The sequence below is a fragment of the Tachysurus fulvidraco genome, chromosome 14 (genome assembly GCF_022655615.1).
Source record: "Tachysurus fulvidraco isolate hzauxx_2018 chromosome 14, HZAU_PFXX_2.0, whole genome shotgun sequence".
Taxonomy (NCBI): Eukaryota; Metazoa; Chordata; class Actinopteri; order Siluriformes; family Bagridae; genus Tachysurus; species Tachysurus fulvidraco.
In genome coordinates, this window is record NC_062531.1 from 8,883,404 (window position 1) to 8,911,378 (window position 27,975).

General features: G+C 37.2%; 4 protein-coding genes across 7 annotated transcripts in view; 2 read left to right on the forward strand and 2 right to left on the reverse strand.

Moving 5' to 3' along the window:
* Positions 1-1,130: 1,130 nt before the first annotated feature.
* On the reverse strand, positions 1,131-7,926 carry inka2 (inka box actin regulator 2). Of its 3 annotated transcripts, none has more exons than XM_047822856.1 (2): positions 7,487-7,926; positions 1,131-2,791 (listed from the first exon to the last, which is right to left on the reverse strand). In XM_047822856.1, the coding sequence occupies exons 1-2, from the start codon at positions 7,550-7,552 to the stop codon at positions 1,685-1,687; spliced, it is 1,173 nt and encodes a 390-aa protein (XP_047678812.1). In that variant the 5' UTR covers positions 7,553-7,926; the 3' UTR covers positions 1,131-1,684. The 3 variants fall into 3 exon arrangements, with proteins under 3 accessions (XP_047678812.1, XP_047678813.1, XP_047678814.1); XM_047822857.1 differs by lacking the exon at positions 7,487-7,926 and adding an exon at positions 3,934-5,362; XM_047822858.1 differs by lacking the exon at positions 7,487-7,926 and adding an exon at positions 3,833-3,948.
* A 1,154-nt stretch (positions 7,927-9,080) lies between these two features.
* ddx20 (DEAD (Asp-Glu-Ala-Asp) box polypeptide 20) lies at positions 9,081-16,881 on the forward strand. Its single transcript, XM_027166646.2, has 11 exons — positions 9,081-9,326; positions 9,940-10,034; positions 10,321-10,489; positions 11,039-11,153; positions 11,295-11,437; positions 11,526-11,664; positions 14,175-14,233; positions 14,354-14,436; positions 14,518-14,623; positions 15,104-15,205; positions 15,565-16,881. Exons 1-11 carry the CDS (start codon positions 9,131-9,133, stop codon positions 16,749-16,751), a joined length of 2,394 nt encoding a protein of 797 aa, XP_027022447.2. The 5' UTR covers positions 9,081-9,130; the 3' UTR covers positions 16,752-16,881.
* Positions 16,882-17,032: 151 nt separating this feature from the next.
* LOC113655811 (alpha-1B adrenergic receptor-like) lies at positions 17,033-21,873 on the forward strand. Its single transcript, XM_027166587.2, has 2 exons — positions 17,033-19,071; positions 20,531-21,873. The coding sequence occupies exons 1-2, from the start codon at positions 18,127-18,129 to the stop codon at positions 20,672-20,674; spliced, it is 1,089 nt and encodes a 362-aa protein (XP_027022388.2). The 5' UTR covers positions 17,033-18,126; the 3' UTR covers positions 20,675-21,873.
* Positions 21,874-22,870: 997 nt separating this feature from the next.
* Positions 22,871-27,975, reverse strand: part of kcnd3 (potassium voltage-gated channel, Shal-related subfamily, member 3) — a 136,518-nt gene continuing 131,413 nt past the window's right edge. For both annotated transcript variants that reach the window (XM_027166579.2, XM_027166576.2), the window contains one exon: positions 22,871-27,856. In XM_027166579.2, coding sequence (XP_027022380.1) covers positions 27,670-27,856 — 187 coding nt within the window. In that variant the 3' untranslated portion in view covers positions 22,871-27,669. The remainder of the gene's footprint in view (positions 27,857-27,975) is intronic.

A 27,975-nucleotide genomic window follows, 5' to 3' on the forward strand; every position in this document is an offset into this window, starting at 1 on the left:
AGAAGCTCTCTAAACAAACTGCTCTCACACAATCCACGACACACTATAAAGTAATTGAGGCTCATTCTCCAAAAAAACTCATTCACATTCGTTGTTTCAAAACGTTAAAGGAGGTCATTCTTACCGTTCGAAATAACTGTACAACAGCCCAGTTTGACACATTTAGTTTGCACTACTATATACTTATTACTACTACTTATATTTTAGATTTTCATATTCATTATCTAATGCCAGCTTGCACGTGTTAAAATCTTAAGGTTTTTCTTAGTCATATTTTTGTATATACATATATATTTTGGGTGTGTGTGTATCTGTCTTGTTACTAACCATGCTGTAACACAACAATTTCCCTCATGGGATAAATAAAGTCTAATTCTGTCTGTCTGTCTGTCTGGCTAGCTTAGGCCCACCATGCCTCTCAATATAGTAAAGGTTTTATGTAATTAAACATTTGTTCACCCCCAATTCAGTCAAGGAAAATCTATTTCTAGTTAAATATTCCCCTAATTTATTTGTCTAGTATAAATTAGCATGAGACTGTACTACTAGTATAAATCAGGCAACATTTTGTATTCAAAAATCATTTCATACAACATTTGCATAGAACACTTTAATGAAGAACGATTAGCTTCACAATATTGACATAAATTGATTTGTCACAAAGAAGGTCTTTGGCCATTATAGAAAATAATTAGAGCAAAAAAAAATTTCATGCTGTCTTTCATGTAGATATTAAAGCTTGGACATTCACAAAAAGTAAACAGATTTCAGACATGTTCAATATAAACATTAGTTCATTCTGAGTGAATATTTGACCTGAAATATAACATAATTTCTGTTAACCATAACATTACTGTGTGCAATAATTGTGCATGTTAACTTGGTCACTGTGCTCATATAGAAATTATGTTTGCCATACAGTACATGAGTATCTAAAAAAACAAGAAAATACAGTATATGGAACATTGTCAATGGAAGTGCATTTGCAGAAAATCAACATGTTTATATGATACAAACATTTTAAGCTTTATTGTGTAGTTACAGTTCTGTTTTATTTTGTAGTTTTTTTATTGTGTAGCATTTTTGGTTTCTTCTATAAGAATTTTTTAGATACTTATTTTTTCTTGGTATTCAGCACTTGATTGTGACTGACAGCTGGACACTCCTACCTTAAAGGTTGTCTAAACAGGCAGACAATCAATGAGCAGATTGACATTAGTTAATTCGACTCATCGGGAATAGACAGCTTGTTTTTCTCCAACATGACCTTAACAAAAATGTCTTGATGTGCTCAATTTTTTTGGAATTATAAACTAGATAATTTGATAGTATTACATACATTATTCTTACTTGGAAGCACAATATGTGGTGTATATGAGTGATTCTATGTTAAAGGTATGTATAATAATGGTAATTACATGCTTGGTCTTTGGGAACCTGTCGTTTTCTGAAAAACAAATGAGTACCTTTGCCTTCAGAACAACAATGTTGATGTTGTTGGAAAGAGAGTTAAACAAACCCCCACTCTGTTACACACTGGGGATGTGTTCATGATTGGATACTAAATGTCAAAGTCCTGAGTATTGTCTTAATTTTTTTTCTTATTACTTGCTGTAATTCCATACTTATATGTTAAATAAGCCCCCTATTTTTACACCTGATTATCAGTGCTTATATGAATAGCTTAAACCCAGACTGCAGAGCTGTAATCAAATCCTGGCCCTTTTGAGCTTTTGATCTCCGTATTGTCTTGTTTTGGTTTGCTTTTTCCTCTTGATCCACCAGCTCTAGTCCAGAAGGGTCTATAGACACTATCTTTAGGTTTTGACCCTTTATTCTTCTTCTTGGCTCTTTTATAGAGGCTTTCCTCCTCATCCTCTAGCTGTAACCATCCTGGTCTTTCTTTAAGACGTTTCTCACGGTCAGGCCTAATGCTGCGCAAGACCTTTTTGAAAATGCTGGTGGTTAGAGAGAGCCGTCTACAAAATTCCTGAGAGCAGCTGAGTCGTAGCGGATGCTGAGATGCTTCAGCAATCTTTCCTGTACTGTCTGCCTCACCAGATATATGGCTCTCCAGTTCAGGCAGGTCCAGCCAGTTACCCACTAAATCAGCAAAGACATTGTCTCCTAGCACTAGTGGCTGCCTGTTTCGGGTTTGACTCATCAGAGAGGACGTCCAGTCACTGGAGTCTTCTGTGTCGAATTGAGAAAAATCACTGTCAATAGAGGGCCCTTCCCGTGAAAGTGTGTTCATTAATCCTTGGAGCTCAGCTATTGTGGCTGAATGGAATGAAGGTTGATGTGCCACAGAAGGGGATCTTGAGGTTGAATGGCTTGCAGTGTTGCTTGAAGGGACACTGTCTCGAGAATCACAAGAAGAGAAACTGTCATCCTCAGAGCTGGTGATAGAAGCAGAGTTGCACAGACTTCCTCTATTTTGGGTTCCTCTAGGTTCCTGCCTTCTAGGTACATGGTGTGGAACCAGACTATGTTTCTCAAATGGTGTGCTGGTGAGGAATGTAGAGCATTCCATTTCTAGGTCAGGCTGACTTGATTCTCTTGCAAAAAAATGTTTTTTTGGCTGTTCTGAAATATGATCCAGACAATGTCTGACTGCAGTATCTGAGGTTGTGGGTCTGTGAGGAGAGTGTTGGTAAAGCTGACTGGTCTTGCAGGAAATCTGAAGTTGTTCCAGAGCAGTCTGCACCTTTAAAAGTTTCAGCTCCTGCAAAGCTCCCATCATAGAGTTCATCTGAGTCTGGAGTCCATCGCCTGTCTCCCGGATGTAGATCTGAAAGAGAAAGATACTTTAATTTACAGTGCCCATGAGGTTTTTATCAGAGATCATGTTCAAAGAGGAACCAACATCTAAGTTTGTGTCATTAAAGACCCAAAACATGACATCATTTGGCATCCTCAGACATAAAATGTACCATCTAATATGTCTTTTATACAGTATATGAGCAGAATTCTGCGGTTGGTGGAGATCTACCATTCCAGAGTCTCATGTTTCCCCCTCAGGGATCTGATTTAGGAGGAGAACAAAAGAGCTGAGTCCCGACTTTTGGTTTGAACTGGCAATACTCTTATTTACTGTACATGTAATGTCATGCCAAGAATAAGGGGGAAATAACACCTGGGGAAAAAAGTAGAAAGCTATTTTTCACACCTCAAAACCTGCATTTTGACTCAATCTCTTTCTATTCTGTATTCAATTTAGATATTTTTAGTGCTGTTCCTTCTTCTATGTCTCTCACAACCTGTTATTTTGTAATTATATCCTCTCACGGCTAGCGATCAAGCTGTGACCCAAAGACCCTTCACCATAATAGTATAAATTTTTGTGTGTTTAATCATGGCACACACAAACACACACCCATTCAAAATCTTAAGCTAGTAACAACAATGAAATAGATTTAATGCAAAACCTTCATATTCATCAGATTCAATAAGCTGAATATATGTATGTATGTATATATTTATACACATATAACAATGCTGCCTGTAAAAGGTCTCTGCATCTCTTGGATTACAGATCAATAGCTGTTATCAGCTTCTGGAAAGGAAGGCACTCCTGATAGAATAACCTCAGTTAGAGGGCAAAAAATGTGTAATTCTTTTGAGAGATTATTTTAGTATTGTCATCTGAATGAACACACACCTACTTAAAGGCTTACAAAGTTAAACATTGCAAAGTACTTGTTACAAAAATTAAAACAATATGCTTTTCTATTAGTTATCAGTTAGCACAGAAAGCTACTCAAGATTGTAAGATGCAACAACAAAACAATTACATCAAAGTGCTTATATGAACCATTTAAAATGAACTTACCCTAATCTACAAATTTGATTTCAACAATATCTCTGCTTTCCTGCAGTGCTTTGTTATAGTTATGTAACCCACTAGTTCAAAAATAAGCACTATCACCTTACCATACTCCAGGATGCTCTCTCTCCTTTATGCCTATCTCTTCTCCCTTTCTCTCCTTCTCTTTCTTTCTAGTGTGTATCTGTCTGTTAGCCAATCAGGGGACTGTCCAATTCATGCGTCACATTGATTTTTTTCCCCAGACATAAACGAGAGGGCACAGTGGGGGCTGTAGTTTTAAAGTAGAAATTGCTTTATGAATCAATCCTGACTACTCTTATAGCTGAGATCAGTGGACTTGTGTAATAGGAAGTGCATTTGTCACTCTGCTTGTGTGTGTATCCATGGAGAACTTGCTCACAGGTCTTTAATTACATATATAGGTCTTAAAAGCATTGTGATTGTAATAGAATGATTAACAGTAGACGAATATGTCTGCTCATCATATCTATGCATCACACTTGTCAGAGCTGGGGATTATGATCGCATTCATTTGACTGGGGATTTATGAAGATCAAATTCCTTCGACCAGTTTAAACATGCCACACAACACACACTACAATAATATCAGGTTTACCTTCAGTGGTGTATATACTTCTGTGTACACAATATAATATTAACCAGATTAAGCTAATAGAGGCTATACTGTACTTAGCTATTTAAAGGTTAGATACTTTCCCCCACAGTAATCAGGTAGTAGAGAATAAGATTCTTATTAATTTTTTGTATATTTAGAGAAAATGTCTATAGCTGAAAAAGTTACTGATAGGCGTAAATTATAGATCTGAGATGTGCTCATGTGCATTTCTTATAGACTGTACAAAGCCATGTTTTATTTTGAGCAGCTCATTAAATATAAATGGGGGCATGTTATAAAGTGCTTTTAGAGGTCATGTGGGGAAACTGACTCTGAAGTTATACAAGAAGAGGGTCTATTGTCAGTGTTAACTAACACTATGACCTCATAATCATTTAGACATCAATAATGTCTGTGACACAAGTGATGTGGAGAAAGAATTCTTTGTGTGGAAATGTCAAAAGTGCAAAAAGACTTCATTCAGCGTGAATGAAAAAATCTTTGCAGAGCCAGTACAATATTCATACTGCTGTTGTGTAAAAAAATATTTAATAAGGAACAGTATGAATTTTGTAAAATAACAAATCGGCTGGCAGTTTGATATCTGTCTTGGTTTCCTGAGACTGCTGCAATCTCATCACCCTGGCCTCCTGTGCTCTGCTTCAGGATGAGCCCAGACACATTGGAGAATCTGACTTACGTCACCGTACAACTCACTCATGACGGATGTGGGATGTGGTTGTGAGTAACATCCCTAAGGCAATCTCAGATCTGCTAGTCAGCACCATGCACGCACACCCATGAACACACTGTGGGAGCATGTTTCCTTTTCAATTGTCCAATTCATTTGTCAACAGCTATATGTGACATGTACATTGAATGCATATATCATCAACACAGCATGTTTATCCCCCCCCCCCCCAGTAAGTCGATAAATCAGCAAACATATTGATCGCTTGTTAATAATCTTTATTATACCTCCGGGAAGGATAAGTGCAGTTACCCCACTTATAAACAAAGGAATGAATGAAAAGGAGGTATTCATTCACAAGGTAAAGAACACTGAATAAAAGCAGTAATAAAAAAGGGAATGGTAGTACACTCAATACCCTGACTGTTTAACTGTGAATGCCATGTTATGTTTGCAATCAGCAGGTTTTTAAGCTAAAGTTTGAGTTTTTTTTCCTTTACATGGGAACAAGGGAGAGGAAATTTTAGCAAACAAGCACACTCAGTTTCTGCATGTCAAGAGTCATGAGTTCTAAAAATGTGTGAATGTACACAAAATTTACTGCAACTTTATATGATTAAATTGTGTAACTGGAAATTGTGTGAACATATAAATGCTTTTATGCTTGGCTCAAATGCTTGGCTCCATACTTGGAGCTCTTTAGAGGTCACAGAATGTGCTGAAACACATTAATCAGACATGTAGTTAAAATAGAGTACTGATATAAAACCTTGGTAATGAACGCCTGTATAGAAAAACGTTCTGAAGGATCTGACATGGCTTAATCATTAGAAAATTAGAAAAAAGTGCTTTTCACTAATATACTACCTATTCTGTCATCTATAGCATTAGTTTTAGTTGTCATTATACACCAATATATGATTTCTACAATGCAATGTACCAGGCATAACTCAATGGCTTAGTCTGTTGTGTTAGAGCTGACATTTGCAGAAAGCAAAATAACAGGGAATTTTTAATCTGTAAATGACAATTCATGCTGAAAATAACCTTAATGGTAAACTAGTGTACAGACTCTACATTTATGTCTTTGCAATTTCCAGTACATTTGCCTACTGAGTGTAGCAGTCCTGGAAATTTCCAATACACACTGAATATAGAGATACTGGTGAATTCCAGATCTTACTTATCATAACTATATAGATTAATCTCCAAATGTACTAAACTTAGGCATTTTGGTAAATCTCATAACATATTGAACATAATTCATTTATTCATATTTGTAATGGATCCATAGTATACCCTGAGAACACACTAAATGGGATGGCAGTCTGCAAGAACTATGCACACACCCACACACAACTAGGAGCAATTTAGTGAAGCTAATCCACCTACCAGGAGGTGGGAGGAAATGTGGATGAAGCCCAAGTGTACACAGGGTTTTAGTAACCCAAGCTCAGGCTTGAATCTGTGAGAGACAGGACTAACAGCTGAGCTGAATTTTCTTTTATCACATTATATTTGTAAAAGGATCTGACAGTGAAATTGGATAGCTGACTCAGAACATAGAATAAATAAATAAAGCTCCCAAACAGCTAAACTCTAATATTATGTCATTTCTTTGTTTGTACACTGTTCAGCACTGCATCCACACATTGATGACGTTCTTGAGCCTTTTTAAACCCTGGCTCCTGGAAGAGGAGCCATATCAGGGCTTTAAGACTAACGCTTGTTTAGGGAAGCTCTGTGCCACAAAGCCAGCCTTTGTTTCACTCCATTCTCAAGGCCTGCATGATGAACCACTGCTCCCCCACAATCAAATGTTCATACAACTCATACTGCACAAGTCTACATGACATCACCTGTAACAGATTGATGTGGCAGAATTAATAAATACTTTATTTTCTATATCATGTGGCTTTTAAGGGAATTTTATTATTGAATTTAATTGTTTAGATATATATATATTATGACCTAGAACAGAAATAATGCACACGGGGAACAGTTGTACAAAACTGTCTAACTCATAAACCGATCTGGGCCAATCAGCAGAAGGATTGTATAAACAATAAGCCAATCAGCTTCGTTTATTTCAAATCAACGCTTCCAGCTCACACGCCTGTCACGCGACAGACTTACACTGGCTCTGACACACAGTCACTAACAAAGCACGTATATGCCATTATTAAAAACAAATGTCTAGGACACATGATCTAGGCAATGCATGGAGTAGGATAGCTGTAGATACTTTTCAGTGTATAGAACTAAATTGACATAATCAATAGTCTATAAAAGGTAGTCCCGTAAACTACTACTACTACTACTACTAATAATAATAAAACTCAATACTTACCGCTTCCTGCTTGAAACGTTTCAGGCACTTGTCCATATCTTTGCCCTCCAGTACAAGGGCCATCATGCAAACGAGCTAATTATTATATATCAAGGTGTTTATTAAACACACACACACACACACACACACACACACACACACACACACACACACACACACACACACACACACACACACACACACACAATACTATATAGATTGCTAAATTAGAAAATTCCAGTCATCTACCTATCAATAAAAGCCTCTCTGTCGATATGTGCGCCTTCTCCTGCGGCTCAGGTGTTTTACTCCAAACGCACCAACTTCAACACATAAAACACACAAAACTGCGCGTTAATTCTCCAGATCTCTAACATCACTGCGTGCTAAATCAGCTGCCGTTTCTCTAACCCAACAATCCTCTCTAACTCAAGCCTGTGATGAATGAAAGTGTGAAAGCTCTGCGGCGCTCATTGAGACTCCGCTCATTGCGACTCATTGCGCGCCTGTGAGAAAGCGCAGTAAGTGTGACTGGTCTCCACATGTCTCCAGGACACACCTAACTAACAAGAAAGGGGGGTTTAACTAACGGTTCTCCGAGTACAGAATAAAACGAGCTTTACGGCCAATAATCTGGTCAATAGCTGATCAATGGACTCTTCAGCAGGGGTTCATACATAAGAATGGGATTGTCTCCATTGTTTCTTTACGCACAGACACAGTGAATGCACCTTTGAGATCCAGCTCTGATTGGATCACGAATCTGAGAAAATGTTCTCTACTGATGTTTGCCTCATGTTTATGTTTTCTTTTTCTCTCTATTTTTTTATATTTTTTGCTTTAAAAAATGAAATCTTAATTACGACAAATAAAACTCCCAAAACCAATTATAAACAGAGTCCCCTTATCCTCCAAATATTTTACTTAGTTTTATTTGGACAACTTCAGTTGATGATTTGACTCCTGAGTGGAGTCCGACATTATACCTTATTTATTATTGATTTATTTACTATAATTTTTGCCAACGTATAGAATTTTCCCCTAAAGAAAGCATTTGGTTTTTAACCCGATTTTTAAACATAACATTCTGGTGTTCAGAATTTCTTACTGATCGTTTACGATTTTATAGCAGGTAGGCCTACATTATAACCAAATAGGTATCATGTGTCGAAAAAAATGTTTTTAGAACTAGTTTCTCTTTTGGTAAGTTTTAGAAACTGTCTGGTTTATTAGACACAAACATTTTTCCCTCAATTAAAACCAACTATTGTTGTGTCAGTTAAGTACGAACATGTAGGGCTCAAAGAAATATGTCCAAGTAAAGCAGACAAGAACGAAAAAAACGATTTCAGGAAAAAAAATACAAACATTTCAGAACCTTTCTGGGAATTGAATATTGTTAATTGGGAATCTTCTCATATTGTCAAAAACATTAAAGGCAACACAACCTGTCATAGCTGATATCATATCTCCTGGACCAATACAAAGCCCTTCACTACATACACCTGCATAAGAAATGCTTGAGTTTGGCTCCATCTTCTGGACATAAATATATATTGCAGGTGAGCGTCCTATTTTGTCCACTAGACAGCACTATGATCTGTAATAGTAACAATATATTCACCCACGAATAAGGCGCACTGCAAGGCCCAAGCAGTGTGAAGTATGGCGGCGTGTGTGAGGAAATCGGCTCATGAGATTGATGTCAGAACAAGAACAGATGATGTCCTTTCGTTCGGTGGAGTGGAGTTCAGCTCCTTACTGCTCTCTAAAGCGGTTCTGGAGGGTTTAGCAGCCTCCGGCTTTCAGAGACCTTCCCCAATCCAGCTGAAGGCGATTCCACTGGGGCGCTGTGGACTGGGTTTGTGGGAAACTATCAGCATCAGTTACTCTACAGCTACAAATACAAACACATTTATAACTTTTCTAAATTAATAGACATTCAGCCTCAGATTTATTTATTTTGTGAACATGTAAAATATCATGTAATATTAAAATGTGCATGATAAATAAAATTACTGTTTGTTTATTACAGCCTTATAGGCAGCCTTTTTTGTTATAGAATTGTTTTATTTGCTTACTTACTATTTAAACACCTACCTGTTTTGAATAGATTTAAATAAAGTTTAATCACAAGTAGGATGTGAACTGTAAAAAACATTAAATACAATTTCCTTAACTTAAAACAAACAGCCTCCACAAAAAACTTTATATAAGGTGTAAAGTTCATGTAAATGTTTGAATAGTGGTTTTAATTTTCAGCTACTGGCTGATTAGGTGAATAACCACATTTAAATATTGTTGTACATCTGTATTTTTATAGGTCATTATTTACAATAGTCTTTTTATCTGACTCCTACTTGTTTTCTACATAATTGTGCCAAATTCAGCATTATTACATAATCTTTAATCCATCTTCTTTCTTTCTTTCTTTCTTTCTTTCTTTCTTTCTTTCTTTCTTTCTTTCTTTCTAGATCTTATAATTCAGGCTAAATCTGGCACAGGAAAGACCTGCGTGTTTTCCACCATTGCCCTGGACTCCCTGGTGCTAGAAAATGCTGCCACTCAGGTGATGGAAAGACCTTATAGGATCTAATTTAAGCATTCATTCTAAATACTTTGTAACTTGTGTATATATGCTAATTAAATGTTCTCTTTCAAGTGGCACAGTTCCTGTTATGGTCGATCTTGTCACATTTATACAAAATGCATTTTGTATTTTTTTCTGACATACCTAGATGTTATAAAGAATATAAATATATTTATATATTAATCTGATATGGTCAGACAGGATTTCTTTTTTATTTAGGGATTTGAGGTGAAATTTATTTATTCATTTATAAATCACCCCCCAGGTTCTTGTTTTGGCTCCAACCAGAGAGATTGCTGTGCAGATTCACTCAGTGGTGATGGCCATAGGCAGTGCCATGGATAGGCTGGAGTGCCACGTGTTTATTGGTGGACGACCAGTGAGTCAGGACAAACTCCATCTAAAGAAATGTCATATTGCTATTGGATCACCAGGTGTGTGTGTGCGTGTGGATAAAGTTGCCAAAAACTTCAATGAGAGATTTGTCCTCACTGTCAATCATATCTAAATCTTTAGATATAAACTGGGAACCTTCTTGAAACATTTGCAGAACTGTAATTTCTGCCTCAAGAGCGTTGAAGTTTATTAAATGATGACTGTCTATCTATCTGTCTGTCTCTCTTAGTCTGTCTATCTATGTCTGTCTGTCTGTATATGTGTACCTAGCTGATGTGTACCTCCCCTGAAATCCTTTATTTATTTATTTATTTATTTATTTATTTATTTTTTATTATTATCTTATTATATGACACTTGGAGCTGTCTTTCACTTTTGTTTTCTAAAGAAAAAAAAATATGTTTTTGTTAAACCTTCATATGAATAAAAAGTCGGGGTGGCTGGGCAAAAAAAAAAAAAAATTAAATGATGACTGAACATAGAATTGTATAGACATTGTAGTAACTTGCATTACTGGGGCTGTAGTCTGCACTGTAGATTTGTGTGTGTAGAGTGGTGTTTGAGTCTGGAGCTGATGTACTTTTCAGGTCGTATAAAGCAGCTGATTGAGCTAGGAGCTCTGATGACTGCGAGTATCCGTCTATTTGTTCTGGATGAAGCAGATAAACTGCTGGAGGAGGGCAGCTTCCAGGAGCAGATCAAGTGAGACAAAAAGACTCCTCAAAACTAATTTATGCTGCATTTACTGTTTGTTTGTCATGTTTAATGTTATTTTTACATCAAACTGAGAACTGTGCAAATTAGATGAGTTTTCAGCTTAATATCAATACCTCACTGTTTCAGCTGGATCTTCTCCTCACTGCCGGCGAATAAGCAGATGCTGGCACTCTCAGCAACTTACCCAGAATCCTTAGCGCAGCATCTGTGCAGGTACATGAGAGAGCCGACGTTTGTGCGACTGAACGCCACTGATCCCGGACTCCTTGGTGAGGCTCCATTCCTTTATTTATTTATTTTTTAAATTACCTCAAGCAAACTCTTGGGTGTGTTTCTCACTCACACCTTCTCATGCAGGTCTGAAGCAGTTCTATAAGCTGGTGCACTCTCATGCCCTTCCTCATAAGATTTTTGAGGAAAAAGTACAGAATCTGCTAGATCTGTTCAGTAAAGTTCCCTTTAATCAGGCTCTGGTCTTCTCCAATCTGCATACAAGGTTTGTGCTGTTTGTTTTATTCGTGTCACAAGATGGTCTTTAGCAGATTAAATAAATTTACTCAGGTATTATAATAAGAGAATTTTATTATAATAATCTTAATAGCAATATGCCGAAGTGTTAAATGTTTCATATGAAAATAACATGTCTGCTGATCCTGAAGATAAGTCTGATATTTAAAGCCTGGTTGTTTAATTCAGAAAATTGTATTTCCAAGATTAACCAAGATGAGCTGAATTGTGTGTACTGGAATATGCTGTGTATGCAACTTGCTAGTGAGTGACATATAGTGCTCAGCATAAATATGTACACCCCCTTAGAAAATTAAGATTTTTATAAAATTCTCATAGCAGTTTTCTGCATTTTTACTAAAAACAGTTATTAAATTTTCATTCATTCATTCATTCATTCATTTTCTACCGCTTTATCCGTACTTCTCGGGTCACGGGGAGCCTGTGCCTATCTCAGGCGTCATCGGGCATCAAGGCAGGATACACCCTGGACGGAGTGCCAACCCATCGCAGGGCACACACACTCTCATTCACTCACGCAATCACACACTACGGACAGTTTTTCCAGAGATGCCAATCAACCTACCATGCATGTCTTTGGACCGGGGGAGGAAACCGGAGTACCCGGAGGAAACCCCCGAGGCACGGGGAGAACATGCAAACTCCGCACGCACAAGGCGGAGGCGGGAATGGAACCCCGACCCTGGCGGTGTGAGGCGAACGTGCTACCCACTAAGCCACCGTGCCCCCCGTTATTAAATTCTGTAATATTTTAAACATATTAATATTAACATGTGTGGTCACCTTCTTATTCAACATCTTTAGAATAATAAGAAAATTAATACATTTAATTTAAATGAAATGTTGCAAAAATGATTACATGCTATGACAAATTTAATTAAATCTAATATTTTGTATGGGCTCCTTGATTTTTAAGAACAGCACCAATTCTTCTAGACAGTGAGTGAACAAGTTGACGACATACAGCTACATCTACCTTTTTCCATTCTTGATGTATGGACTCTTTCACATCCTGGATGCTGGATGGAGAATTACGTTACGTTGTCAGAATGCCCCACACATGTTCTACTGTGTTGAGGTGTGGTGACATGCTTGGCCACTGAATCACTTTTGCCCTGCTCCTCCTCAGAAATAAACCAGTGATCTTGGATGCATGCTTTGGGTCATTATCATGTTGAAAGTGCCCAGTGACCAAGAGCATGGAGTGATGTGAGCATCTTCTCTTTCAGTATTTCATGATGCTAATTATGAAATGCAACACCCTGACACCTGCAGCACTCATGCAACCGCACACAAGAACACTGCCACCCCCATGCTTTACTGTTAATACCAAGCATTGTTCATTGTGCTCCTTACCCTTGTGACACTAAACAGTTTGGGGCCCATCAGAGCCAAAAACATTAACTCCAAAGTAAAGAGTCTCAATAGTTTTCGCCTTTGTCCACATGAGCCCTGGCAAATTCTAGGCAGCCTTTTTTGTGCATGGGCTTCAGTGGTGGTTTCCTTCATGGACGACAGCCATGCATGCCACCCCTCTCCTGTGTCATATGGTGTCACGGGAAACACTCACCCCAGTTTGACTTTCTAATGATTTAGCCACCTGTGCAGAACCTGAACGCTCAGCTTTTCTCATCACAAAACGCTCTTGAGGAGGCCTTAACTTTCGGGCATGGCCTGGACGTCTCGGGGAGCTTGCCAGAAGTCCATCCTTTTTAAATGTTTGGATTAGTTTTGTGACAGTATTCAAGATTTTTACTAATACTTTACTAATTTTCTTATAATCTTGACCGTTTTTGTTCAAAGACAATTTTGATCAGGTCCTGTGACATTTCTTTTCCATGTGCTGCTATTATGGGAGTGGATTTTCTCTCTTCAATACAACGTTTTATTGTCAATTATTCTGATGCCACATGTGTGTTGATGGATTACTCATCTGCTGGTGATTTCCTGTTAATTACAAATGTTTATGCTTTCTTCTAGCACGTTCTTTGGGGTGTACTCCTTTTTGCACAATGATCTTAAATAATTTTTGTTAGAATAGCTCCAATTTTGCTTTTGGTTCTGACTAATCTAATTTAAAACAAATTAACCATATTTGCACAAATATATTATTGAGTCCCATAGCATGTATTCATTTGAAAGCTAGATGGCGATTTTACCGAGAAATCTGTCAGTGTGTACTCATTTATGCTGAGCACTGTAGCAGCCTAGTGACCAGAGCTGAGGTACATGCTGAAAAGTGAGTTATCGCTTGTCATTTTTAGATTTGTCCTTCTGCAACTGGACCTTTGTGAAGGTCTTATGTAAAACTTTGAGGGGAAAAATGCTTCATTTAATGCAAATATTCATTAATGTGCATCTAACAATGAAAAATCTAACAATGTTGAGATTAAACAAACAAATTGGACCGTAATAGTGCAAAAAGCAAAATCTATTTGTGTTTAAACTCTACTGATCTGAGGTGGCTCTGTTCTGTAGGGCGCAACGCTTGGCTGATGTGCTGTCCTCTAAAGGCCTGCCTGCAGTCTGCATCTCAGGTGAGGCTTTCAATTAAACAGCACTCAACTGTTTACTTCACTTTGTTCTCAAGCATTTTGTTTACATGCAAATAGCAGATTTAAGTGTGTGTTTGTGTGTGTGTGTGTGTGTGTGCACAGGCAGTTTGACTCAGGAACAGAGGCTGGAGGCAATGTCTAAGCTTAAACAGTACCAATGTCGAGTTCTTATCTCCACCGATTTGGTAAGATCAGACATACCACTGTGTGCATACAAACATACCTGTAACTCTGCCACCAAGTGAACCTCTTTCTCTCTTTTGTAGACTTCACGTGGTATAGATGCAGAGAAAGTGAATTTGGTGATTAATCTGGATGTGCCTCAGGACTGGGAGACGTACATGCACAGGATTGGTCGTGCTGGACGATTTGGTCAGTTTCTGCTGCTGAACTGTGCTCTGTTTATGCAATTTACAATCTATTTTAGTATTAGACGTCAGACTGCTTCCTTAATCTTTCACTCAAATGCATCACAGGAGATAACTTTTACATATTTGAAGTATTAATGGTGAAACTGTAGATGTAAAAGTAGTTGTAACTGTAAGTTATGTGAACTACACAAATGTTCTAGAGAAACAGGATGTTTTGGACTGACGTCACCTGTGCTATAATGTCTTAACTTTGTGTAAATTATTTAGTCATGTATTGAAATAATCTGCTGTAAAGCCTTTTCACATACATAATGTAAATAATATATATCATTCAGCATCATGTCTGGTAAAGATTTATGTGAATTTACATAGATTGAAGGGTAAACAAGTTTCTAGGACTTTTTTTTTTCTACAGGGTTTACTGCCCAAAGTTCTGTTTAATTTAAAGCACAGTTACAACAACATTTGATTCTTGTCTCAGGAACTCTTGGGATCGCAGTTACATACTGTTGTCATGGAGAAGAAGAGAACAAAATGATGGCCATTGCTCAGAAGTGCAGCCTGGTTCTTAGCCCATTACCAGGTAAATGTGGAAAAGGTGCTCAGATGTTAGCCTTTGCTGTCACATTACACAATTGCTTTAACCCTTTTTAGAGACACTCTCACTACTAGATGGATTTCAGATGCAGGATTTTTTTCTTTTAGGAGATAATTTCTGTTTCTGATCCAGTATAACAGCTGCTTTTTTACTGTTGTTAGCATGATTCAGTAGTTTGAATTCCTGATTCCGAGGAAAGCTGAAGAAAACATTAGTTGCATTGTGTTTTAAATTGCATACAAACTTCAGTCTAATGCACCTTTTTATTTATTTATTTTAGGTAATTTATTTGAGTCTGTTTCATAGTTGTCTCTGCTCAGTGTGTTTTCTGTGGTGTTCCTCAGATCCCATCCCAGCCGGACTCATGGAAGAGCCCAGTGATTGGAATGTGATTGTTCAGCCTCCTTCAAAAAATGACCTTGCCCTTTCCCTTGGATCCAGTGTAGAAAAGAAGCAGCCCAAATCGGAGCACAGAGTTCCCAAATCCCCCAAAGAGCCTCTGCACACACCTCTCACTAAACAGCAGCCTGAACGTGGCAGTCCAGCTAGATTACAAAAATCCAGTAGTGAAAGGAACAAGGGTAAATATCCTGTCACTGCCCCTGACCATGTACCTAGTGCTGAAACTTTAGAGCCTCGTCCAGCTCTTACAAGGAAGGAAATGCAGGAGGCCCTTCCCAAAATCCCTCCTCTGCCCTCTTTTAAACCCAAAGCAGTGAGACCCGTGTCCTTCACTGATGCCATGGCTGACTTCGAGAACTTTATGACCGCTGGTCTGGGACGATCAGTCGAGATCATAAGACAGTATGGAACACATGATGAAATAGACATTTTGGCTGATGAGCAGCATAAAATCAATGCTGACAGTAGTGCTGGGACAGATGATGCTTTTAATAAATCTTATAGTATAGATAAAGAGCAAGTCTTAATGGGTGGAATTGCTCAGTCTCAGGAGCCATTGAGGCCAGTCTCTTGTCCAGTGACCTCTAGAAGCATGTCTGGCAGCTCTTCTTCCTCTTTAGACAGTGAACCTGAGATGGAGACAGAACAAAAAACCGATGCATCAGCATCTAGCTCCGTGTCCAGTACCACACACCTGAACTCTGCACAGCAACACATTGCAAAATCAACACACACGGCCAGTAAGGCAAAGCAGCCCATCAAGCTCAAACAGAGTCCTTCCAAATCTCAAATCAATACTCCTCGTCCTAACAATCACACCCCGGCTCATCAGCCCTGTAAGTCAAGGTCAGTGTCTGAGGAAAAGAGGTCTGGGAAGACTGCCAAGGTAAAAGAAGGGAGCTGGAGGACACCAAGAAGGTCTGCGTATGAGGAGGAAGAGGAAGAGGACAATGAATCCTCTCAGGAAGAAGGGAATGGACATTACCATGACTATTGGAGAGCATGTCACCAAGCCTGGGAGGAATATTACAGCTCTTTGCATTCTGCCAATTTCTACCAAGCGCATTATAACTGGCTGGCAGCATATCGCATGAATGCTGTATACATGATGGAAATGATGAAACGCTGATCTAAGAACAGTAGATGTCTTGCTTTGACAGAGATGCAAGAATTCTGTTGTCAGATGTATAGCACCTAAATTAGTTTTGATTCTGAGGTCATGTAATAGTGTCAATAAAATTAGATCTATTTACATTGTATTTATTGCAATGGCTGTTAAATGTCTCCTAAATGAAACAACATAAATGGTTAATAATGGTTACATTATGTCAAGTCTGTTGTAAGTACAGGACCTGAATAGCACTGTACATTATTAGCTTTTTAGTTTAGTATTGCTTATTTTAACAGTATACTTTCCAAGTACATACATGTCCAGTTGATGAAGAGTAATGTTAAATATGATTTGAATTGATCAAATTATGTGTAATTTGTTACATTCTGCTTGTATACTGGCTGCAATACACTTTTAAAATAATTAATTTGGCCATTTTTAACGTTGACCACTTAACATTCTAAGGGTCTCTGCATGGCTCTGGAACCTATTAGGCTAAAAATAAAATTGGCATAAAGCAAGTGTGCACATGGGCAGCAGTTCACTCTCATGAGCAAGCTGGCAATCTTGACAACTGATAATCATTCAAGTTTCTTTATCATATATACAAAACAGTCATTTTGTCCACAGAGATTAATATGCCTTTGTAGATATTAATAGATATTTCTTTTATTTCTCATTATTTTCTGAAAAGTCCTAGATGGCAATCAGATTTCCTTCAGCATCAGTGATTAAGTGGTCGTGTGTTGATGACCTGTACTCAGAGTACACACTCCAAATCACAGGACCTCCACATACTGACCGTGTTGACCTTTCTGTGTAACACCCTGATGGGTACTGTATCTATTTGATGACTCCCATTTTCATTCAGTCTGCTTGTATATAGATAGATAGATATTAACTTCTACAGTGCCCCAGTTTCTTCATATTTTAGATTTACCCAATACACTAGACAAAAGTATATATTCTGGAATCTTTTCCATTACTGACTTTAAATTACAATTATTAAGTCTATCATTTTGACAAGCACATTGCATTACCAAGTGCATTTCTTCTGGTTTTCCTATCTCCCAAAAAATGTCTGCTATGATGAATTGTGCCTTGGTGTGATCCACTAGTGTCCCTTTTCCCCTGCTGTATTCCTGCCTTGAAGGTATGGACCCATCATGTCCCTGACTAGGATACAGCGATTACTAAATATAAAATAGTGAATTCAGAATCCTGTGTTACAGATGACCACACCGATCTGCCATCAGTGATGGTGGCTGTGGGTTGGTCTTTCCTCAAGCAAATTAGCTAATGGAGTAAATTCTGGAGAAGTACTCAGTCGTGTTCAATTAAACAGCTGTCTCCTAATGAGTTATGTGCTGTAAAGCAGTCACACGACTGTGCAATGGGAGATCCGTGGACATTGAATACAACTTCTCCGTGTAGACTTGAGCAGTCTAATGCACGATTTGTCATTTTTAATTACTTTCTTCTCTGTTTTACATTTATTATCGGGACTTCTGCTAATCTGCTTGTGTGTTGGGTCGCTTTCCGAGCTAAAAGTCTGCGCACTGGCAGCAACGCGCTGATAGTGAACCTGGCTGCTGGAGACTTGATAAGAAGTTTTGCGGACTCTCCGGTGTTTTTGGCCCTATTAGTTTTGAGAGAGAGGCGAGTGCAGAGCGGCGCGGTGCTGTGCCGCGTTCAGCAGCTCACATATTTACTGTGCAGCTGCGCTCAGTTACTCACTCTGGCGGCTATCAGCGTGGAGAGATTCCAGACCATAGCCTTTCCGTTTAGCACCGAGAAAAGGAAAGGACGGATTCGGATCTGGATCCTGATTATTTGGATCTTTGCAGTTACAATCGCTGTATCCTCTCTGCTTTTGTCTTTCCCATCATGCCACCACTTAAACTCACCAAAATTGCGCGCTTTGCATGCGCCTTCTTTTGACGCCTATGTTTTGATTCTCATCTGGACTTTAAGTGTCGTTTTGATAGCCGTTAACTACTTGCGCATCTTCATTGTTGTGAAACAACATTCTAATAAGATATTTGACTCGGGAGTTCATCCAAGTCTGTGTGTGGTGACCGGCGTCTCAAGCCGCCGGATGCCCCAGTCAAGTGCACTAGAGCCGGTCAGAGTTGATGGGACTTATCCGTGCCCGGCCTCTGAGATCGTCGGCGCTGTTTGTGTTCTCACATTTAAAGCCAAAGCGCTGGGCAAGGCCAGAGTAGAGGGGAAGTTGGCCAAGAGGCTCGGCTACATCATCGCAAATGTGGTCCTGTTTTGGATGCCGCTGCTTCTCCTACTGACACTCAGACTGCTGGTGAATTGCAACGAATGCTGTGTGAGTAAACTCACTACTCAAATACATTCTGATGAATTAAAAAAACTGCAATGCAAACTGTTAGATACAGCCATGAACAGAACCTATAGCCAAATCATCAACTATGACTCGCTCTGTTCATTATACATGCAACTGTCTTAGTGAAGTATTAAACATGCAACTGTCTTAGTGAAGCATTATACATGCAACTGTCTTAATGACGCATTATACATGCAACTGTCTTAGTGACGCATTATACAGTACATGCAAATGTCTTAGTGACGCATTATATATGCAACAGTCTTGATGGTAAATCTTCCTTCCAGTTTCGAAACTGTGACTGCAGTATAAACAGCGACATAACCACGGACATGACAAACGATACAGCAATATTATTATAGAATTGTCTCTTATTCGATTTTCGATACTTGTGTATAGAAATGTTGTATAAACACAGTGTTGCTTTGCATCCCGTGCTGCAGAGACTCACAGCTGTGCCGGTATTCAGTATAACCACTGATACGCCACCATACTGCTTAAAAAAAACTTTTATTAAACATATTAATATTAAACATGTGTTTGACTCTGATTGGCCACTTCAGTCAAGCGATTCAGGTAAAACAAACAAGCAAACAAACAAAAATTCTGCATTGTGTGCAATGTGAATTTCATGTATATTTAGTTACAAAAATGACAAAATGATGACAAAAATTTAGAGACTAAACAGTGTCAGCCAAAGTTACTGTAAATTGTTCAACTAAAAATTATTTATTTACATGAAAAAAAAGCTTGACCTTTGGTTAAAACTCAATAATAATAATTATAATAATTTTAAAAATTGTCAATTGAAAGTCATTTACATCTATAGAGAATTAAATTGCATCAATTTGACGCAAACTAAATATTTGTGGTTGCTCTTGATTTTACCCTTTCCCAATGGAGAAAAAACATATTTTATATGCTACACAGGACCTCTCGACTCATTAAATCCCACAGCTGCACATTATATCACAATCTCATCAAAATGTAATTTTTGAAATTTACTTCAGTGTAAATACCAACTGTGCACAGAACATTGCACAGCAAGAATGATTTTAATGTTATCATGCAATCTGGCGGAAGATTGGTTTGGTCCTTTCATACAGAAAACCATAACCTCAAACAAGTAAACAGTTAAAAAATAAAACCCCACCAGTAAAGCAGAATTAATGTAATTCATACATATCATATAAAACACAGTCATATTATATCTTGGTAATTAAGGTAATTAACATTTTGAAATATGAAACAAATGAAAGTTTTTGGTCAGCCTATCTATCATGAGAATTCTATACAGATTTATTTATTTTGTATACACTTAACTGATTGTTGAGTGAATGTAATGAATATTAATTATTAATGAATTAAAAATATATATTAAACGGGACACACCATTGATACATTTCAAATATTTAGAAAGTTTTATTATGTGTTTCTGTAGAGCTGGTTAATGTGGGAGCTGGAGACGTCGGCGACGGTGTTGACATGTGTACCTGCTGCTGTAGACCCGCTCATATACACGCTGCTCCATCGCCACTTCTACACAGAGTTCCGCAGACTCTTCTGCTCCAATCTGAGGTGCTGATAGCTGACTACCCAATCAGGAGCCAGCTCTGTGATGAAGATAGGTCCCTGTTTGATCTGCATCAAATATCATCTATGAGAGTTTTAATTGTCTGGTCTTGAAATAGAAATTTATGATTAGGCTTTTTTTAATCTAGCAGATTAAAAAAAAATTAATTATAAATTTAATGTTTTCATTAATGGCATATGCAAACAAAAAAAAAAAAAATCAGAGATGATAGTTTCTCTCTAAAAGAGCATCCATGTATGTGCTCAAGATCATGTCATTAAAACCATTGTTTAACCAATGTCATTGATAATGTCTCTGTATGACAGAAATCTTACCAGCTCATCACAGGTGCTTCTCTGAAATTGTGCTTGTTAACAAACAAATGACATTTACTGAATGCTTGGTGGCAACTGTTTAATTTAGAATTCCTGTTTAGAAATGTACAGAATCATTAGATTATTTAAATCTGAGCTTCAAGTCAGTCTTAAAACTTATCATAACTTGAATGTTCGTTATTTGTGACCAGAAGGCTATGAGGTCAAATCCCACACCTGCTGGTTGGGTCACTGCTGAGCCCTTGGATTATGTTTCACTTGTAAATCCTGTTGGATGAACATGACTGATGAATTAATATAAATAATATTATTAAATATAATATAAAAATATGATTATAAATGTACAAACAGCACTAAACACTATTTGTTTTTTATTACTGTAGGTTTAAAGTCCATGTTGAATATAATTTGATATTTAAAACATTTTTTCTAAATGAACAACTTTGTTTCTGAGCAGGGATTTTTTGGGCTAGAGGTTTTAAAATGCAAAGTATACTCTGTTCTTATGCTCTGAGACCACAGTTGTACAAAAACAAAAAACAAAAACAAAATCCCTACAAACCCAAACTGTGCTAAAGTTAGTGATCTTTTATGTTCAGTCAAATGCCCATCTAGTATTTATTGTTTGATTTATAATGGCAAACAATAATGATCTGAAAATGTACAGTACATTGTTGTTTTGGGTCATTTGGGCCAATTTTCACTTCACTTACCGTTTAATGAGAAATAACAGGAATGAACAGTTGACTTAAAAGAAATGCAAGTAATCTAAGTAAATAATAGATTCTTAGTAATTAAAACAGTATGAAAAACAGTAAAACAGTATGAGATCTGTAAATATTTATTTGTAATAGGTTGTATAGGTTGATATTAATACCAGCTTGCATAAATAAGTACTGTATTGTTCGGATGAAAATGGATTAAATGTACTGTACCTTTTCACCTTATTTTTGTCTGACGTCCAATAATTATTAGCTGATTTCCCATTTGTAAATGTGTGGTCTCTGATCTTCAATACCAACAAATCATATAGGACTAACTTGTTGTATCTTTAGTGTATTCTTAACATAAGGAGCTTATTTTTGATGAATTCAAAGTTCCTTCTTGATTGTTTTATAACGGTTGATATTAAAATATCTGAATGAAAAATTGCACACACAGCAAATGGGTTAGTGACATATATAGATCTTTTATCAGGCGTTTCACAGTAGTGACAAGACAAGATCATAAATTATATTCAGCATCTGACAGAGAAGGCCAATAGAACAAGGTGAAAATTTCATACAAACTAAATCAAAGCACAAAAGAAAAAAAAACAAACAAACAGCAAAATAAAGGCTGACACATTGACTAGGGAAACTAGTAACTGCAGGGCATATGAGTACAGTTCTTTAATTAAGACTATGACAGGACAGAACCTGAACCTTTCGTTACTTTCACCATGTCTTAGACAGGCAATGATTTAGTTTATAAACCTTTATTATTTTTTTATTTTTTAGCTCTAGGTTCCCTACCTCAAAATGTAAGATGGTGAATTAGTGCTTCAATATATTGGGCATATTAAGTAGCTGCCTAAAAAGATCTTCTGAAAAACTGTCTTTATTTTGTACACTAGCTTTTTTTGGGACAAACATATTGTCTCAGTGTAAATTCCATTATTAAAGACTGTAAAATAATTGATTTGGTAATAACAGATTACAGACAAATTAAACATTGTCTCTAAATAAAGAAATATTAATGTGCTTTTCTCTTTTAGTAATAATAATGACTATGTCTGATACAATGTACCACAATTCCTAACATGAGATGAAGGGTTGATTTATTTATTTTATTTAATTTTCTAATTTATGTGATATAGTTTCTGTATAATTGAATAAATGTGACATGTAAGTATATGAATGATTGCACACTTACTTTGCTATTGAAATTAATTTCTACACATATTTGTGGTAAACAACGTGATCAATGCATGTAATGATCAATGACAGAATGGAATAAAATAAATTCCTGTCTCTGTATATGGCTATCTCAGATACCATGGCTTAAAATGTAGGTAGAACATCAGGGAAAAAATCTTGTATTCTGATCTTGATGCTCTCGCTCAGTTAAGAGCTTTCATTCTGTGTCTATTCAATATCTAAAAGAGTGTTAAAGAAAAAGCCACATTGGTGCAATGTGGCAAAACATGGCAGTGTAAGTCTCAATATTCAGACACAGGGAACCGATGGTCTTGATCAATAATTATAATATTCCTAATTTCCTGAAGTAAAAACATTTACACTATATGCTGGTGTTTCTACTATATTATCATTACAATGAGAAAATATTTTATCTCTAATATATTTCCTTTCAAACCAACAATGTCTTTTACACAGTTTACGTTATACAAGAAGTTATCATTTGACAAAGCTCAGGGGCATTAATAGTGTTAGTAAGATCAATTTGTAAAAAAAAAAAAAGAATCCCCCAAAAACAAAAAAGAAACCATCAGTAGGGCTGCATTTACATTGGCAGATCAGATTTTTCATCTTTTTCCTCTGGCACAGATTAAATATTGTTGCAGTAAGTGTAAACAGATTTTAAATCTGAATTATATCTGCTTTTTGGTCATTTGACTCACATCTTAATGCTTTCATCCAGACACACTTTCCCTGCTAACTTATTAAGTTATTGTAATTTTTTATGAGATGATAATCTAGGCTAAAATTCATCATGCAGCTTTTAAAACAATACAAGTAAATTATTTATGGTTGTCCAAGATTATATAAATTTTTTTTTTACAGTCATTTATGGATCCAATGACAATGTAAAACTATAGCCGGATGCAAATCCCACCTCCAGTGGCCAGTTCCATAGGTACATTGCGCTATAAAGACATAGATTAACATCCTTATCAAGTTTTAACTCAATGGTTATGTGAAATGCCTGCTGAAAGCTGATTGGCTGACAGTGGCCATGTTTTTTAAATAATACACTTATAGATTATCATAACGATGCAGTACACCAAATCTCAGTTATATTAGGCTTTACATTTTTGTAATTGTTTGGGAAACAGTTAGTTAAACAGAACTCCATCCCTGAATGATGACACCATCGCAGACTTTGCAGACCTCCACAGTACCGTATAAACATGCCTTGTACTTACAATATTTGAGCAAATTAGGCTCTGAGAATACTGGATAGAATTGATGTTGACGAACCACAACATGTTTTTGATAATTACACTCCTTTTGACACCAGTTTTCTGAAGATATGCCCAAACCACTTGGATTAGGTTTAGCATCATATATTAAATTGTAAGTGGTTGGGAATTAATAGCTTAGCTACAAAATGGGACATAAAATGGTCACCTCCAATTTTCAGGGTTCTTGAGATGTAAATGTCTGTAATTGTTCACTGTTGCCCTATAGCACCATCTTTAGGACAGTTGGGCCCACCTCTTGCCTGAGTAGTGGAATGGAGTAATACCCATTGGCCAAATGATATGTTTCTGTGACTTACAGATTGGTTTGCATAACTCATTTTTTTGGGGGGGGGGGGGGGGGGGGCGGCAATAGAAACACACATTTGGTGCTTTAACCCTAATTAAAGCCAAAAGAAGACATTAATTACAGACTAAAGAACGCAGTCATGGTGGAAACAGAATCATTGTCTTTTTACAACCACAGCGATGCTACTGGTAAAAGGTTGCTGCTTTTCTGCCTAGCTCATTTTGGTGTGGGAATTATGCAAACATAATGATGGGAACCAGAGAAGGGTGATTTCTTACAGGATAAATATCTGTGTGAAAATATCAAAATAGTGCCTTAAGGCCCACAATGTAAATGCAGCCTAAGAAATAGGATTTAAACTAGAGTAATGAGATTTTCCAACAACATCGAAGGCCAAAACCTCATATACACATCAGATAACTAAACAGATTCAAAGTGGAAAAAATAGATCCGGAGCAAGAAAAAAAAAACCTCATAGCCTTTAAATTCTTTAAATGCAATTTTGAATTCAGGAGTACAAAACATAAAATATGAAACAAGTTAGTTATTTCTGTCCTAAAGCACAAACACACATATCTACAATATTACTGGCAAAGCCATTCTCGCTACAAATGGCCATCATGACGAAACAGAGACTAAGTAATGGAGAAGACGTCTGATTGGTCCATAGAAATGTCATTCAAAATGCTTTGTGGCTTCTCTGACACCATGGTAACATTGACCCAGTGCTGAGTTCATTGTTTTTCAGAGAAGAAAAAGACAAAATAAAGCAACACAGAAAAGTGGCCAACACCAAAGGTTTCTATGCAGGTAGAATACACACATACACACAACAAGGTTTACTTTTTTCAATAAAATGCCCACTGAGCAAGAAAGAAAACAACACTTAGGACCAAACCAACTATCGAAAGCATGGTTTTTTCAAAGACACAAGCAGACAGGGCAGCACTGGACCACAGTGAAAGAGGAAAAGGGTGGCAGCTGCACTCGGTTTGCCAAACAATGGCGAAATATTACAAAATATCCTATTAACAATATTCACAAATGAACCAAGGCTTAGTACATATCCTACTCACAAATTCTCACCAAATGCCTTGTGCTTATAATCACAGATATTTTGAATACCTATTTCATATATAGAGATATTTTTTTTGGTTCCGCTTTACAAGGTTATTACTGACGAGTTGGAGATTGACACTGTTTGTCCACTCAACATCTTGGACCCAAAGAAGGAGAGAGGGCAAGTGGATTAGAAGAGGATAAAAAATCCTTTCCCCAAGAGAGGCACATACTGTGTGAAAGGCTCCAGGCACGCTGAGAGCTTACGAACACGCACACACACTTATGGAAAGATCCTAACATATCAAATACACTCTAATTCTTGTAACCTTACAGGAGTGAATACACTCTCTCACTCGCACAAACATGTAAAAGTCTCCCCATGTTCTTTGTCAAACTAAGCCTACAGTTTTTTTTTCTGTCTTTTCAGAGTTCAGTTATGGAACAGTTATTTTTCTCAAAGACTGCATGATATTCTTGTAATTATAGATTAATATATAGATAATAGCAACAACAACAACACAAATGAAAAAGACTTGAAATATTACATTATGCTTATATTTAAATGTTTCGTTCTTTCTTCTGTCTTGAACCATCCTTTCTAAATGATAATCTACTATAAGGTGGTCTAGTAACTAAATGTTTAGCATTCGGTTAAGCATTTTTTAAGGCAACAAAGCCAGCGAATATTGGGAAATATTAATTTCTTAATTTTAACTTGCCATTTACTGTCTAATAGGAAGCTTCTTTATCTAATTATTATTAGACCTGAATATCATCATGTGACTGTTTTTCCTTCTCAAATACAGCATTCTGTATAAAATAATCACAGATCCCTTAAAAAATAGATGGTGACCAATCCAAAAGAAAAACATACATACTTTCTTTAGTAACATGTAGAATCTGAGAAAAGATGTAATAAAATTTAAAGACAGGAGTGGACAAATCACACATTTGTCACATTTTCCATTGTGTGAACAAACATGTTCAGCAAGTGTTTTTTCTCCTCTCAAAAAAAAAGAAAACTTCATTTGATACATGCATTCACTCTCCAGTGCCACATTCACACTAGCCAATCACATGCGTCTCTGAGCTCTAAGTGTGCATGTGGAAGAGAGCAGAGTGCTTTCCTCAAAGGGGGTAACTTTAATGCAGCAGATAATGTAACAAACTCAGTATGGTGTTATCATACATCTTCAGTGCTGTGGGCTGCATTAATCTGTTCTGAATCCTGTGCACTAGCCACGTGGACTGAAGTTGATCCTGATCCTGATCAAGTGATATTCCTGCTGAAAGTGAAGGCAGTAGCCAGTCTCAAAAACTGCCTGATGAAATTTTTTGCCTTTTTGTTATGGGCACAAACACAAAGCAGTGAAACGTTATCCACAAAGTCTCCCCTTGTAGGGACTGAAATACTCACCTATTTTACTTTTGAATTATATTGCATTAGTTGACAATTTTTAGACTAGTTTCTTGGATATCTTGGTAAGTACAGTGTAGCTATGAATTTGATTTGTCCACCCCTGGTCAGCACTATTAAAAACTCTCAAGTATGTCATTAGCAAAGTTAACACCATCAAATCCACTGGTCAGCTAAAATGAAATTCCATTTGGTGATTAATCCTTTTAATGTCATCATATTCAGCCTTTTAAAATGGTGAAAACTAACTATGCTTTACATATTCTTAATGGTTGAGTTGATAGCTGTTGCTTTTTAGTTGCTCTTAAGCAGTTGCTGAGATTGTTGCCTGTAAAACTGACAAAACATCACATCCCTAAGACACAATACAAGACAATCAGGACAAAAAAGAAAGAAAAAGTGCTTGATACGGAGTTACTCTTGACATCCTCATCTAATCAATCTTGTGATGGATTGATCAAGTTGTTATGGCTCTTCTGCTATTGTTATCTCTCTCTCTGTGTAAATCTTTCTCTCCTTCACACACACATGCACACGCACTCGCACAATTGTTTTTATCACCCCCTTGGATTTTGTTGTTCAGGAATCTGAGTCAGTGCTGTATTTCTCCCACAAGGGGGCAGGCTACTCTACAGTTTTCACATCCTGAGTGCTCCTCCCCTCTCCCTGTTCTGACGTTCGCTTGATTCTGGCACAAGTCTGTCACAGCGCGGAGACCTTCACCACACCGGTGATGGAGTTGGTAGTAGGGTTGGATGGAACCTCTGGGTTGTTGGGGGAGGTGTTGGCGGGAGGGCTTGGGATGCTGATGATTGCTGTGGTAACCTGACTGCTGCTCTTACAGTTCAGACCTCCTGATTCATCTGGCATCATGTTGAGACTGGAACGGCTGTAGGGTGTGATTGAGAGAGAGAGAGAGAGTGAGTGAGAGTGAGAGAGAGCATAATTTATTCTTCTAAGTATCTTTACTTGCAATAGAGACATGCATCACTGCAAGACTGTATTCAT